Raw genomic sequence first — 16,763 nt, forward strand, 5'->3', positions numbered from 1 at the left:
AATTTCATACAAAATGGATAAATTTAAGGGTTTTTTTTTTTTAATTGAAAAGACTGATTAAGCAGATCATTTTTTAATGTGGTGAAAAAATACAAGATCCACTCTCATAAAAATGTTTAGATGTATATTATTTGTATCTGTAAGCACAATCATATACAACAAATCTCTATAACTTCATCTTGAATAATAGGACCTTTCTATCAATTGAACAGCTCCATTTACCCCTCTCCTGGCACTTGGCAAGCACCACTACTTTCTTTTTTAATTTATCTTTGCTCAACTGGTGTGGCCCTGTGGTTGAACATTGACCTATAAACCAGAAGGTCACAGTTCGATTCCCAGTCAGGACATATGCCTGGGGTTGCAGGCTCAATCCTCATAGGGGGGCATGCCGAAGAGGAAGGGGGGGAGAAAGAGATAGAAACATCAATGAGGAGAGAGCATCATTGATCGGCCGCCTCCTGCATAGGTTGCTCTGTTGATTGTTTGCTGTGCAGAGGCTTTTCAGGTTCATGTTGCCTCATAAGTCTAGTTTTCTTTTTGTTACCTACACTTTTGGCATTACATTCAAGACATCATTGCTGATATCAGTGTCATGAAGATGTTCTCCTATGTTTTCTCTGGGAATTTTACAGTTTCAGGTCTTATGTTTAAGCTACTGAGTTATGTTTTGTGTGCAGTGCACAATAGGGATCCAATTTTATTCTTTTGCATGTAGACATCCAGTTCTCCCTATCTCATTTGTTAAAGAAACTAGGCCTTATCCATTATGTATTGGTATCCATGTAAATAGTCAGTCAGCCGTATATGTGTGGGCTTATTTCTGGGCTCTCTCTTCTGTTCCATTTGTCTAGCGTCTGTCTTCATGCCAGTACCATACTGTTTTAATTACTACTGTAGCATATACTATGCTTTGAAATCAGCAAGTATGACTCTTCTTTTTTCCTCTTTTTTCCTCGTTTTTTCTTCTTTTTTTCCAGTATTGTTTTGGCTTTTTGGGGTTCTTTGTAGTATATTATGAATTTTATTATTGTCTTATCTCTTTCTGCAAAAACCGCCATTGGAATTTTTATAGGGAATATATTGAAAATGTAAATCACTTAGAGTGGTATGGACATTTTAACAATATTAAGTTTTCCGATCCATTAACATAGGATGTCTTTCTATGTATTTGTGTCTTCTTTAATTTACTTCATCAATGTTTTGTAATTTTCAATTTACTAGTATTTTGTATCCTTAGTTAAGTTTATCCCTAAGTATTTCATTATTTATGATGCTATTGTAAATAAAATTGTTTTAATTTTCTTTCCAGATTGTTCATTGTTAGTGTTTAGAAATTCAACTGATTTTTGTATGTTGATTTTGTATCAATAAACTTTACTGAATTCATGTATTAATTCTAACAATTTTTTTTGTGTGTGGAGTCATTAGGGTTTTTTACATGTGCGGTAATGTCATTTACAAACAGGGATAATTTTACTTCCTGCTTTTTTATTTGGATGTCTTTTATATCCTTTTGTTTTCTAATATGATCTGTTTGTATTGTGACTGTTCTAATGTATATTATGACATTGACCCCCTTAAAGTAAAGGAAGCTTAATGGGACAATATCTCTGATAGGTGAAAGTGAAAGTCATATTATGATTACACTTTTTTGTCAGAATAACCAAGTACTATAATTCTTATTTAGTATCACAGACCTGAATTTGGCTTGCTTGTTTGGGGGAAAAATGATGAGATTCAATTAATAAAATTTTAAGGCACATTACTAAAAGAGGTCACTGTCACTTTAAATTGTAAAAATAAAAAGACTAATTACATATTTTTATTCAATCATTTGAAGCCTCAATTTCTAAGAAAATAATAGGACAAAATTAAAAATAATAGTTCTGGTTGTTGCAATTAATTGAAATTTTATACAAACTCTTGTCCACATATAATTTTCATTAAAAATTAGGGAGAGAATGGTACAATAATGTAAAAATTATGTAATAGTGAAATAAAACATAACTGTTAAAAATATATCTTTCAAAAGTGCTCTCTTCCCCACCACCATTATCTGTGACCATGAACTGACTGATACTAGACTTACCATCTGTTGTGCAATAACAGAAAGATAAAAGAAGAGAGAGGAAAATCTTAGTTTGATATTTTAATGATCAAAGATTAAAATGAACACCAAGTGTTTTTAATGGAAACTTGAATTATTTTTCATTTATATATGTAGTTCATATGCATTTCTGCTGGGGAATTTTTTTTTTTAACTAAACTTCTTTAATGAAAAATGTGGATGTTTATAATATTCCTATCTGTTCCTTATATTTTATACTTCTGTCTTAGATTGGCAAAGGAATTATAACATCACAGTGTGATTAAATTAGTTAATGGCATCAAATGATTTCAATTTAGATTGTTATGTAAACATCCATTCCAATCAACAATTAGATCCTATTAAAGTAATTTAGAGTTTCTTCAAAATAAATTAATGTGTAGTTTTCACCATTAATTAATTCTTTGAATAATACAGCAACATTTCTCTATGTATTGGACATTTAATATAACATGTAATAATCCCTTTGTAAGGCAAAACATCCTAATTCACATAACAGGATAATATAAAATTGCCCATAGCACCAAAAAAAAAAACAACAAACAAAAAAAAACTATCATTGGTGATTATAAAAGTAAAGTTTTAAATATAAAACATTTCTAAAATAAAATATAAGTGCAAATGGGAGATGTAAACAGGAGACATCTGTAATACTATCAATAATAATGTTGATAGTATAAAAATTAAAAAAATGTTTTAATATGTTTGGAGTGCATGTTGCTTTTTAAAAATTCAAGCACATATGTGGGCTGAGAAAAAAATTCATGTTGTGCTCTGTGCTTCATTAAGTGGCACTTTTGTTTAACTCAAAATTAACTGCAAAGTTAGGAAAATATGACTTCAGGGTAGGGCTTTTATACATTGCTACATGAACTAAAGGGGACTCTCCATACATCCTTCATTTCTCTGGCTGATTCCCTGTCAGCTTTCTCATTTCCTTCATATCTCTTGAAACTCCAACATGTTTATACAGGTGTACCAGAAGTCTAATAAAACAATGCCAATAAGTTGCAATTTTTACCACTAAGTCCCTGTACATTAGTGTAGGGAAACGTCATCAAGATGTTACCACTGGTTTGACCCTTGAGCTCCCCCAGGACAACTGGAAGCTCCCCATTCTCTCTCCAGTGCTTAGGAATGTGCTCCCCACTCGCCTCCCCACAGCTAGAAGCTGTCCAAGGACACAGCCTTAGAATAATGATGTAGTGAGGGCACATTCTGAACTGGGTTTCTGATGAAAGCTTACGAAGGCCTGCTATACATGTGACTGAACCCAGTTAAGGCTTCTTGTATACATGACTAAACCTAGTTAAGGCCTCTATATGGACTTTTAATATTCTGGCAGGCTGGTGGGGAAATCTACTCATTCTGTGGCCAGCCAAGACAAGCCTTTTTAGTGAGTTCTCTTCCTTACTAAACCTGCCACCTACTGATCTGGAGTGGTCTGCCTCTCTTCAGCCTCCCAGGCCCCCCAGTGACAGAGGGCCAATTTCATATCTGGTCCAGGAAGCTCCCAGCCAGGCTTGTGAAGCAACAGTAACTCATGCAGATTTCTCTTTAGAGTAAATGTAGAAACAGGCTCTATTTCTGACATTCAATGTGGTGCATTTTATGGTTTCATTGGTTCACGAATATGTTCTCTTTGACAAGGAAAATTAGACAGTTCTGAGTATGATACTATGCCCACAGGATGCACTGGGATTAATTTGAAACCAACTGTATGGCATTGAACTTAGCATATTTACTTATGTTTTAGGGGACATAACTTGATGTATGGCATATCAGATCCACATTACTCAGAGACTAGTATAATGGGGAGACAAGGGATGCAATAAGATTCAAGAGCGCAGTGCTTGATTTAGGAGATCAGAATTCTAATGTTGCCGCTGCTGGAAATTACAATAACTTTAAAAGCTTCTTTACTATTCATTTTATGTATTTATAAGATGAGAATATTGGACTACAGTTTATCCCTAAGTTTTTCCTAGCCATAAAATTTATGATTTTTCTCTATTTGAACTTAAAGAATGGCAAGATATCACTGAGAAATTTTAAGTATTACTTTTTATATTAAACCCTTGGTTTCCATGGCTATTCCTAATAAGAGTCACCTTGGGATTATAAAATGTTGATTTCCCACCAGAGATTGATAAAATCAGATGAGCATATGCATTTTTAAAAGTTTTTCAATATTTCTGACATTGTTACTCTTTCCTTTGTTATTTCGTAGTACAGTTTAGAATTTTATGATAGGAAGTAAGTCTGTTGTTCTTCACTCAGAAACATACACAGGCATATGAATGTTATAGTTTGAGAACATTAAAAATAAATGATATATTACTTTGTTGTAAGTAACTGAATATTCAGTGGGCAGATCAATGTGTTTTCACATTTCATTATACAATATTACCTTTTTCCTTTGGGGAAGCTGCCAACTTCACTTCTTTCCCCTTAATAGGCTCTGGAAAGAAACATTGAGCATTTATTTTCAGCCAAGATAAAAGTAATTGAAGACACATATATGATGAATTCTGTGAGCTATCATTAAAGTGAATTGTATGGCAATAATATAATGTTTTCTTTAAAAAATGATTTTAATCATACAGACACAAAGATACAACAGTATAGAGTACAGCAAGCCACTCCTTGATTATTTTTATTTAAAATAAATGTAAAATTTTGAATGAGTTACAATCTATGTGTTCATTAAGAGTGTAGGCATTTGGATGGATTAGAAGTTATTTCATCTATAATTTTTAAAAGCACATAACTTCAGCATCCAAAATCTCCTCTATCTGTTATAATTAGCACTCAATTAGTATACTTTTATCAGGCTATGTTTGTTTGTGTTTTTTGTTAAAATAAACAATCAAATGAAAAACCCTGCATATATCATGTAAATGTGGTGTTTTAGTCATCAGACTCAAGTCAAATAAATTTCAAGAATAAGACTAAAATAAAATATGAAATAATTTATTCTATAAACTTTCAACATCTTAAAAATGTGGTCCTTGATTAAAGTGAATAAAGCTTCATTTATTCTACCATGTTAAAAAAACAATGTAATTCTGATCATATTATGGGTTCCAGACATATATGTGGGCAATATCTTAAAGAACATTATCCATCCTCAACAACCTATAGAAAAAACATTAGCCCAGTTTTTGCCTCTTCTCAGTATCCATTTTATTAACAAAAGTAGCTTTTAATACAGTGGGAAAGAAAGGAAGAAAAAATCAATATCTTCAGCCCTTTCTTCCATTCTCACCTATGGTTTTGGGTGGGAATTCTGGAATAGGGTGGTGGCACTTGAATGGATATGCCACTCAATCACTTCGAATTAATTGAGTCCAGGTGACCTTGGATGGTGTCAAGAATGAATTTGGGGGTTGTATTGAAAGGGCTGTGTCCCTCAAAGCAAGATTTTCTTGGCAGATAAACTACAGCCTTAAGTATCCTTGTTTGTAGAATTTTTAAAAATGGCTTTGATGGAAAATAAATGTTTGTGTTGCTATTTATTATGCAAAGTATAAATAAGGCTGTTTTCCCCCTATATTTTAGCATACAAAGATGAAATCAAGAGCTATGGATTGGATTAACACAAAAAGAAGCTTCATTAACTTCTAAACCAAAAGAATTAATGTATTGAGAAATGAGAAGTGGTGGTTGGGACAGATTCCCAGTGGGGTGAGAGAGGGCAATCCCTGAAACTTCAGGATTCAATATTAAGCATCTCTATATATAAAAGCCTAGGTTGACTGTTTGATCATTTGACCGGTAGCTATGATGTGCACTGACCACCAGGGGGCAGATTCTCAATGCACAGGCATGGAAACATGGAACAGACTGAATCTCAGAGGGAAGTGGCGGGGGGGGGGGGGGGTGGGAAGAGATTAACCAAAGATCTTATATGCATACTAGAGGTTCAGTGCACGGATTCGTGCACTGGTGGGGTCCCTCGGCCTGGCCTGCGGGGATTGGGTGAAAGCGGCAGTCTGACATCCCCAGAGGGGTCCCAAATTGTGAGAGAGCACAGGCCAGGCCAAGGGACCCTCCCAGTGCACGAATCCGTGCACCAGGCCTCTAGTGTTTATATAAATGAGTGAGTGTTTGTGTTGTGAGATGAACACAGTTATAAAATACAAGACTTATGAAGAGGAAACCCCAAGAAGATTTGATTTTCTGGAGAAAGAAGGAAGGGGTAAAATAACAGCTGTACTTTTACAGGTATTTGAAGGTCATAAACCCATCACCTTAAGCTTGGCAAAAGTTCTCAGAAAATAGAACTGCCGAAACCGGTTTGGCTCAGTGGATAGAGCGTCGGCCTGCGGACTGAAAGGTCCCAGGTTCGATTCCGGTCAAGGGCATGTACCTGGGTTGCAGGTATATCCCCAGTGGGAGATGTGCAGGAGGCAGCTGATCGATGTTTCTCTCTCATCGGTGTTTCTAACTCTCTATCTCTCTCCCTTCCTCTCTGTAAAAAATCAATAAAATATATATATAAAAAAAAAAAAAAAGAAAATAGAAGTGACTTTTATTTCCACATTTGCTAATAGGAAGATGGCATCTGCTCCCAGGCTGGGCCATCTCCTGCATTCACCTTCCTGTAGCTCCTTCTCTCTCAGTCTCCTTTTTGACTTCAAGGGTTTTGACCTGATTTAGCATGTCCACAGGCAGATCTGAGCAGTCTCTAATTAGCCAAGCAAGTGAGTGGATATCAAATCTGACAAAAACTGTGGAGAGAATGTTACATAAAAATTCTGCACTTCTGTATTAGAAAATCTAATGGACACATCATTGGTTTGAGTCATTTTAAAGCACTTTTAAAAATTCATCTGTCTTGTTTGTTAGGAAATAAGTTTTGGAGAACATATTTTTGCATGTGTTGCTTTTACAAATATGATAATTTCTTTGCATTTGTCTAAGAGCCTACAGGAAGTCTTATGAATCTTGATTATCAGGATTTGGAACATATTTATTATTTTTTTAAAAAAATTTTATTGATAGAGAGAGAGAGAGAGAGAGAGAGAGAGAGAGAGACATCGATGAGAGAGAGACATGGATCGGCTGCCTCCTGCATGCCTTCCACTGGGGATCCAGCCTGAAACCCAGGCATGTGCCCTGATGGGGAGTCAAACCTGGGACCTTTTGGTCCATAGGGTGACACTCAATCCACTGAGCCACATCAGCTGGGCTGGAACATATTTAAATGTGCTGTGATAAAAAGAGCAACTCTCAAATAATCTGGGCAAGGAGGTTGTGATGGAGAAATGTTCACAAAGAAATAAAAAGATGGTTTCAGATTTTCCATTTCCCTACACTGCCCCCAGAGACTCAGGGAATAATGAACTAGGGTGAGGTATAGATTGTTGGGGATCAGTTTCAAAGTCCTCAGACAACTTAGCCCATCCTAGTTTTTGTTTGATTAGTAGAAATGGCCAAGAAAAGGCATCTGATTGATGACAATTAGAGGTTGGGGATCATCAGGTGCATGTCTTGAGCATCAGAATGTCACAGGAGATAAGCATTGCTGAGCATCCACTGGTATCAGATCCAGACAGACACAGGCCTGTGTCACAAGACTAGACAATAGTTCCAGTGTCTGTCATATGAATCCAACACCAGAGGAACCTAAGTGTTGTTACTATTGTATTATTAATAAAGAAGGAATTTAATTCATCTCTTTGATGCCTTTTTTGGGTTCGTGTTGCAGTTCCTGGGACAATGGATGATTCTAGGATCCTCTGATAAGTCAGACCAGCTGCAAGAAGCAAGTGGTGATATAGCATAGGGGTGGATACCAGAAGGAACATAACCAATATCAGGGGTGACTAGCAGGATTGTCTGTTTTCTGAGTGGTCACAGCCACATAAACAGGGCTCTGCCCTTGTAGATGTGTTGAGAGGACTTACATGCGTCCCCTCACCCAGGAAAGTCAGTAGCTGAACCAGCAGCAAAAGCCAGCAAGACATCTTTCTCTTGCTTTTTCTCTCTCAAACAATCATTCCTAGACCTTCTCTGCATCACATTAAATAGACACAAACCTAATGATGTTTCTTTAAATGCCTAATTTACTCATGGTTATCACATCCCAGGTACTGGTAAATTCGGTCCCAAATGATTTTTGTGTAATAATCCTGGTTTTATGTAAAACTGGAGCATTGCTTCAACGTGGGCACAAAGTGGAATCTCTGAGAGACCGGCAAACGTAGGCAACAACTCAGCTGCGTAATATAAATAACTCCCAATATATAATGACTCCAATGCAGTAAGTGGCTTTTTAGTGAATGGAATTGCTGATTCTGCCACAGCTCAGCAGCAGACTTCAAAGACTGCTTCAGAAACAAACACTGCAGAGGTTTTTAAAGTCCCTGAAATCTGATAGGTGATTCTGCAATAAAAAATTTTAATTATAAATGATGTTCAGAAAATATAGGAAACAGGAAGTAAATTTATTCTAAAATAACATCCAGCTTAGTTTGAATAAAACAAAGGTGCTCTAAATCAATAATCACACGCAGTAAACATTTATATACATGATTTTCTAGTGACTGTGGAGAAAACTTGCAAATAGTAGAGGATTCAACATTGAGAGGGAAAAAGTGTTCACTAAGAAGTTACCTACATTTACCCATGTTCACTAACAACATAACAACAAGAATAGAAATTATGAAAGCCTACTTAGTGAAGTGGTCAGTGGGGATTTAAATTCCTCAAATAATGTTTTCCAGGACAGAGTTTTACAACTACCATTTCCAACTAGCTTAGGCTTCGGCACAAGTGGAGACTTTAAGTAGCAATTTAGATTTTTGATAATCATTGTTGCCTGAAAGGTAGTTTTGAATTTATGCCCCAACTTCTTTTTAGATGCTTTTATATTGAATAGTAATATGTGATCCAAATATTCTTGTTACGTAAGTGCAGATGAAAGAAAATATATTTTATACTATAGTGGAAAGAGGGGAAGTTTATATTTGAAAACAATAGATAGATAGATAGATAGATAGATAGATAGATAGATAGATGATAGACAGACATGGATTTTTCTGGTAGTATGTTTCAATGACACCTTTAGTTCTCACACAATCAAGGACAATGTTTTTGTTAATTAAACATTGATCTGTTGCCTCCGGTATGCACTTTGACCAGGAATTGAACCCACGACTTAGGTATGTGCCCTGACAGGGAATTGGACCTGTAACCTTTTGGGTGTATGGGATGATATTCAACCAACTGAGCCACCAGCTGGAGAATACATTGGGTTTTTATGCAATGTAAAGCTTATTTCAGGCTTAGTTGAGTCTTAGGAGAGTTGTTAAATCTGAGGAGAGCTAATGCAAAAAACTGCTGGAGGACTTGAGGAGGAGGTTGCTCAATGTGATGAGGCCATCTGACTGCTAAATCTTGCTTATGAAGGTAGGCCCCCTCCTTTCAGAGGAGGAGATTACCTTCAAAAAGGATGGCCTCCCAGGTTCTTGAGAGAGACACTCTTAGGTTGTAAAACTGGCAAGAAACTGAGAGAAGAGGTTATGTTTTCAGGAGGACGGAGAAGAATTCATTAAGTTTCCTAAGAAAATGGGGTTCAAAGGTCTGTATTCAGGAAAAATAAGGTTTGGTTAAGGTGGGAGGGGAAACTTTAAGGCTACAGTATTGGTTAAAAAAGACCAAAACTGTAAATGCAGGGGACTTGCAAATCTAACTATTATATAAAAAAAATATATGATGAAGAGTCTCTTACAAAGTACAGGTAACCACTGCAGAAAAATAAACCAAACTTCTCTGTGGCGATTAACGGGGGTCACCCCAATAGCAAAAGGACTAAGGCTATTTTTTCATACTGCGTAGCCAATGTGTCTATATCAAATAGATTTTCAAAGTTACGTAATGAGTTCTACATTCAAAGCAAAGGTTCTTTGAAGAATAAAAGTACAAGAACCCTGTTCTAGAGAGCAAGCAGTATCTGTGTGAAAATTAAAAGATGGACTTTAAAATCCAACAGACTTGACTTTCATTCTTGCCTTTGCCTCTCACTTCACAGTGTCACTGAGTAACTTACTTGATCTATGCCCCAGCTTCCACATTTATAAAATTTGAAATATCCAGCACAACTTGCTGAAACAAAATGTATAAAGTAGATTTACCATGCCTGGCAAAAAGCAGAGGGCCTGGCTTCTGTACTTTTCCCAAAGAATTCCCATTTTTTTGCCTGGCTAACTCCTCAGCCTCCTCAGTTGACTTTAATATAACTCCTTCAGGAAAGCCTTTTCCGAGTCCCCAGGCCTAATTAGAATCTTGATTAAACTCTTTTATAGCACATTGCATCTCTCCTCTATGATCCTTATAATTTTAATGAATTATGTCATTATAAATATCAAAAGGACACAGACTATGTTTTTCTTATAATTCCAGTATCTAGGGAATATGTATTCTGATTTTTGTGTATTAGATTTACAAAAAATAATTATTGAATGTGGTACTGATTAGTTCACATAAAAAATAAGATGACTAACATAGGTCTTGATGCTTAAATAAGTGGGATTTCAATGAACTAAATAGATAAATAGGTAAGATTTTACATCAGTGTATGAATTCAGAACTTGATGGTTTTTATGGACATTATTCTTAGAAAGTGACCCGAGATTTAGATGGACAGAGAGGAACGTCAGTCCATTCAGAAGAGAAAATCTCAAAATTTAAATGAGAACGTCATGCCTTTTTGTAGCAATAAGGAGCCTGACAAGACTAAAGCAGACAGAACATGACTAAGAGAGACTTTGAAAATAGCACAACTTACAACTCCAATTCCCCAATTCTCCTGCCAATTGCTAGCTTTGTAAACTTCTTTTCTCCAATGGTTAGCAAGTGCTTGAAAGGACTGTGCACTAAATATATATTTTATGAGTGGACAGAAAGGAGAGAACCAGAGAGCGTAAAGGTAAGTCCTTTCTTCTGCAATCTTTACTTCCCTTCTAACCTTTTTGTTAAACCTTTTTATTCTTTAAGAAAAATCCTTTCTCTGTCTTTTTTTCTTAGTTTTTGAAATTATAATCAGAGCACTTTAAGTCATGGTGAACTACAGGAAAGTATTTGCGGGACAGATAAATAAATACAACATTTCAAATATAGAGGGGTGACCTATGGAATTTTGGCCCCCACATCTGCAAAGATGATGACTAATGCACTATGGGCCCATTCAAATATTTTTGCTAATAAATTTCTAGTGTTATGTTACATTGACTCTATTACCTTTATCTTTCAGAACTGAAGAAGTCTTCTCAGATTTTTCTTTTCTAATTTCTGCAAGAAGAATCATGAAAAGAAAATGTTACAAGGAATAATAGAAATAAAATGGTAAGTTTCTTGATGTGTTTTGCTTATTGAGGCCTAAGAAATCAAAGGGGCTCTGAGTTGATATTCAAAATACAGATATATCCTGGGATAGGTTGCCCCTAGAAAATAAGCCCATGACTTATTATCACAAGGGTCAAATTATGATAGACACAAACAAGGTACAAATAAAATGCTATGGGCTTTGGGGAAAGAAGGTAGGGTAACAAGAATAGCTAACATTGTCTATTTCCTATTTGTTATAGGAAATGTTCTCTACTGTTTTGTCATTCAACATTTACAACAACCCTGTAAGGTAGGCAGGTCCGGACATTGCTCTTGCTTTTCACATAAAGGAATTAATAACTTTCCCAAGGTTGGGAAGCTCTTAAATAGGAGACCTGGGATTTAAACTGATGTCTTTCTCATCTCAACCACTTTGATCCTGGTAGCTGACTGATGGGATCTGAAAGGCCTTGGCCGGTGGTACTGAGGCAGACCTTGAAAGATAGAAAGGAATTAGACCAACAGAGATGGAGGGGAAAGGAAGACACATTTTAGAAGGACAGAAGAGAGAATAAGGAGGCCTAGGCTGGGCAGTCTGTGCATTCGGCTTTGTGAGTCACTTGTAGGCAACAGACTGCAAGGGAAGTGATGCTGTGTGACTTCCTAGGCCAACAAGGCAGGAAAGGCCATGCAGCTCCCACCTGCTCCTCTAGGAACACTAGCTCCGGGGAAGCTGGTGCCCTGTAAGTACTCTAACTGACACCATCATGCGGCAAAGGATACATACAGGCAGACCAGTCAACAGCCCAAGCTGAACTCCCAGCTAAGAGCTAGCATCAACTGCCAGCCATTGAGGTGAGCCAACCTGGCCATCCAGAAGTTGGTTGCCTTAGATGACTACAGCTCAAGCCAACATTTGACTGCAATCATGTGAGATTGTGTCTTTGGTGTTGTATCTAAAAAGTCATTGCCAAACCCAAGACCACCTAGATTTTCTGTTATCTTCTAGAACTTTTATAGCTTTAAGTTTAAATTATGTCTATGATCCACTTTGAGTTAATTTTTTGAGAAGAATGCAGGGTCTGAGTCTAGATTCTCTTTTTAAAATTATTATTTTTGCTTGTTGGTGTCCACTTGATTTGGTACCACTTGTTGATAAGACTATTCTTTCTCCATTCGATTGCTTTTGCTCTTCTGTCAAAGATACATTGACTATATTTTGTGGGCCTATTTCTGGGCTATTTGTTCTGTCCCATCAATCTATTTATTTGTCTGTTCTTTTACCAATATACACTGTGCTGATTGTGTTGATTGCCATAGTTTTTTAGTCTTGAAGTCCAGCAGTGTCTGTTTTCGGACTTTATTTTTCTCCTTTAATATTGTCTTGGCTATTTTGAGTCTTTTATTTTTTCATAAAAACTTAAAGTCAGTTTGTTGATATGTTTGTCGATATTTACAATATCAGTTTTCCAATATTCACTGGGATTTTTATTGTGGCTTCATTGAATCTACAAATCAATTTGGGAAGAAATGACATCTTAACAATTTTGAGTCTACCTACCCATGAACATGGAATATTTCTCAATTACTCAATTCTTTTATTTCTTTCACCAGAGTTTTATAGTTTTCCTCATGTAGATTGTATACATATTTTGTTAGGTTTATATATAAATAATTCCTTCTTTTGGTGTTAATGTAAATTGTATTAAAATTTTAATTTTGTTCATTCCAATATTTCATTGCTGGCATAAAGCAAAGCAATTGCTTTTGCATATTAACCTTGTATCTTACAACCTTGCTATAAACACAGATTATTTCTAGGCTTTTCTTGATTCCTTAAGATTTTCTACATAGACAATCACATCATTTGTGAACAAAGACAAAGTTTTATTTCTTCCTTCACAGTTGATATAACTTTTATTTTCTTGTGTTAACTTGTACTTCCAGTACAATGATAAGTAAATGGGATTAGAGGGGATACTCTTGCCTTATTCTTTATCTTAGTAGAGAAGCTTCTAGTTTCTCTTCATTAAGTATGATGTTAGTTGTAGGTTTTATTGTAGATGTTCTTTGTCAAGTTGAGAAAGTTCCTCTCTATTCCTAGTTTGCTAAAAGATTTTATCATGAATGGATGTCGGATTTTGTCAAATGATATTCTGTATGTACTGACATAACTTCCATAGTTTTTCTGTGTTTCTTCTTTAGCTTGTTGATGTGATAGATTACATTAAGTTTTTTTTTTTCAAATGTTGAACTAACCTTGCATAATTTTAATTAACCCCACTTGGTCATGATGTATAATTTTTATACATTGTTTGAGTTGCAAATATTTTAGGTTTCTGTGAACTTTTTTAGCAATCTCTATAACAGTACGTTCAACTTTCTGATGGAAAAGTACATGTAAAAGAAATTTGAAATCTGAGACTCTCAGAAAGGTTTTGACTGGAGTAAAACAAAAGCTAATGCCCTTTCAACAAAATAGACGTAGTTATTGATGCCAAGGAGGCATCAGCTGCACACAGGGCCCGCTACTTCCGGGCGAACCTCCCGGTATGAACAGGCCGTCGGCATCCCCTGTGAACGGTAAGCGGGAGTGTCGGTAGCATGGCAGAACAGCCACGTTCAGCAAAGTGAGGACCATTGCCACGAGGTCGAACTCCATGAAGGAGGGCAAAGACCAGCATTCCCCCGTCTTCATAAATGAGAAAGAAGACATCTTACGTTGCATTGAAACAGAAAGGGTGTTCGACTTCCCTGTCCACTATACCAACGTCTCCAACATGAGCCACCTGGTGAGGCAGAGACTCTGGGCCGGGCAGGTCACCCACCACCTCTTGGCTCTGCTGAAGGAATACTTTACTTGTGTGTAAGGGACATGGGGGCAAACTGAGGTGGTGACACAAAGTTAAACAAACAAACAAACAAACAAAAAATACAACAAAACACAAAGAACATGAGGACGGAGAGAAGAATCGGCACCCAGAAAAGAAACAGGGATTTAAAACAGAAACCAGAGGTGGCAATACCGGAGGGTTTGCCTTGTGAAAGGGTGGACATCATCTCCTCACTTTTCAATGTTAATCTTTAGTCCTGTTTAAAAACAACAAGTTCCCTCTCCCCCGACCCTTTTGTTTTCTACTTTTTTCAGGGGGGCTTTCTCTTTGTTTGGGGTTTTGTTTCTTGCTGTGACTGAAACAAGAGGGTTTATTGCAGCAAAAATCAATTCACAAAACATAGTAACAATACCTTGGAGAAGAAAGATAAGAGAGAAGGAAAAAGGGAAGCCCTATAGAAATCTGCATATTGGTACTGGATTTAAAAAACAACAATTATGTATCTTTTTGTTGTCCCTAGCCTGATCAGATAGGAGCACAAGCAGGGGAGGGAAAGTAGAGAGACACTCAGGAGCGGAAACCCCTCCCGGCCACTGGGCTGTCTTGCCACCACCATTCCTGGTCACACAGTACAGAACCCAGCTAGCAGCGGGGAGACGAGGACACCACACAAGACCATTTTATACAGTATTCCAGGTGCCTACCACACAGGAAACCTTGAAGAAAACCAGTTTCTAGAAGCTGCTGTTACCTCTTGTTTACAGTATATATGATATATGATATATGATATATGATATATGATATATGATATATGATATATTATATATGATATATAATATATAATATATAATATATCATATATCATATATCATATATAATATATCATATATCATATATAATATATAATATATAATATATAATATATAATATATAATATATAATATATAATATATAATATATAATATATAATATATAATATATAATATATAATATATAATATATAATATATAATATATAATATATAATATATATATGAGCTATATTTATAAAAGGTACTGTAAACTACTCTAAAACAAAACAAAAAAACTAAATACTGTTCTTCCTATCTTTTAAAAAGACAAACTCGATCTATTCAACAAATATTCAGTGTTTCCTGTGTGCTTGGAGCTGGAAGAACAAGATGGTTGCATGAAGTTCAGTCTTTGATGGAATGCATCTTGTATCAACAGATTAAGAACAAGGATCAAGACAGATACACAAGGCTCTGGGGCCATAGCAGAAGGATTGACAAACTCTGCCTGTTGGAATGAGAAAAGACCCTACAGAAGCACTAGCATTTGTGTTGTATTCTGAAAATGGATATAAAATTTTCCATCAAAGAAGAATTGAGAAGACATCTCCAATATAAGAAACTATAAAAGCAAACCACAGAGTGTGAAGTTCATGTGGCTGGACTGCTGAGTATACAAAATGGGAGAGGAGCAGTGAGCCACGGCTGTCATGTCACAGTGAGATCAGTGGTGAGGGAACCTGAAGTACCCTCCTAATTTTTAAAAAATTGATTTTAGAGAGAGAGGAGGAGAGAGAGAGAAACATCAATGTAAGAGAGAAACATCGATGGGTTGCCTCTTCTATGTACCCCAATGGGAAATAGAACTAGCCTTTTGGAGTAGGGGAGGACACTCTAACCAACTGAGCCACACAGGCTAGGGCCTAAGTTTTTAAATTTATATCCTTCCAGTCTTTAGACAATAGTCTTTAGACTTTAAAGGTAATTTTCTTTCTGCCATTGTGTTAATTAAGAAAAGTTTGCTCATAAGGGAATGTGATACATACTGAATTGACTGACAATACATAGAAAGTCATTGTCCTTTTGTTTGGAAATAGTCCAAAATTGAAACCACCAGTCCCGCACGGTGGTGTTATCACATTCTCCTGCTTCCAAAAACAATATCTTGTTTTATTTTTTATAGTTTCTTTCCATGTGGGTGTCATGAGTATAAGTTCTATATACTGTGTGTCATTATTACTGATTCTTATAATTAAATTACTATTTAGAGAATTTTCATGTCATTTAAATGGACATCCAATAGTATGCTTTATTCCAGAGATGTGCTTTTTGAAATTTAAGAAAATGCTTTAAATATTATAATTAAGTAGATTTAAATAATATTTAAAAATATTTTTATTTTATGATCTGAATCTTACTTTCCTGCTTATATTTTTGTACAGATTGTACTTGGAATCAGAAAAATAAGTATATTCTTCAGCATTTGGGGCAAAGTAGAGATGTTGCAGGCACGGGAGACATTTATTGCAAATGAGAATCAGACAATATTAAGATTCGAAAGTCCTTTAGAGATTGCTTAGTCAAATAGTCTTGGTTTATAAGAGGCTTTACCAGGCAAGAAACTAGCCTGACTTCACAGAATAAGTTTCTGGAAGGGCTAGACCACACCTAAGTTTTATTTTGAAAAAACTCTATG

The 16,763-nt window shown here is 35.9% G+C and overlaps 1 protein-coding gene across 1 annotated transcript in view; it reads right to left on the minus strand.

Annotated features, from left to right (window-relative positions):
- LOC118660155 (triadin-like) overlaps positions 1 to 16,763 on the minus strand; it is a 90,155-nt gene that overhangs the window by 52,661 nt on the left and 20,731 nt on the right. The window contains exons 7-8 of the mRNA XM_036317275.1: positions 11,357 to 11,407; positions 4,521 to 4,571 (exon numbers count right to left, since the gene is read on the minus strand). Coding sequence (XP_036173168.1) covers positions 4,521 to 4,571; positions 11,357 to 11,407 — 102 coding nt within the window. The remainder of the gene's footprint in view (positions 1 to 4,520; positions 4,572 to 11,356; positions 11,408 to 16,763) is intronic.

Source organism: Myotis myotis, unplaced genomic scaffold, assembly GCF_014108235.1.
Source record: "Myotis myotis isolate mMyoMyo1 unplaced genomic scaffold, mMyoMyo1.p scaffold_m19_p_7, whole genome shotgun sequence".
NCBI classification, from domain to species: Eukaryota; Metazoa; Chordata; class Mammalia; order Chiroptera; family Vespertilionidae; genus Myotis; species Myotis myotis.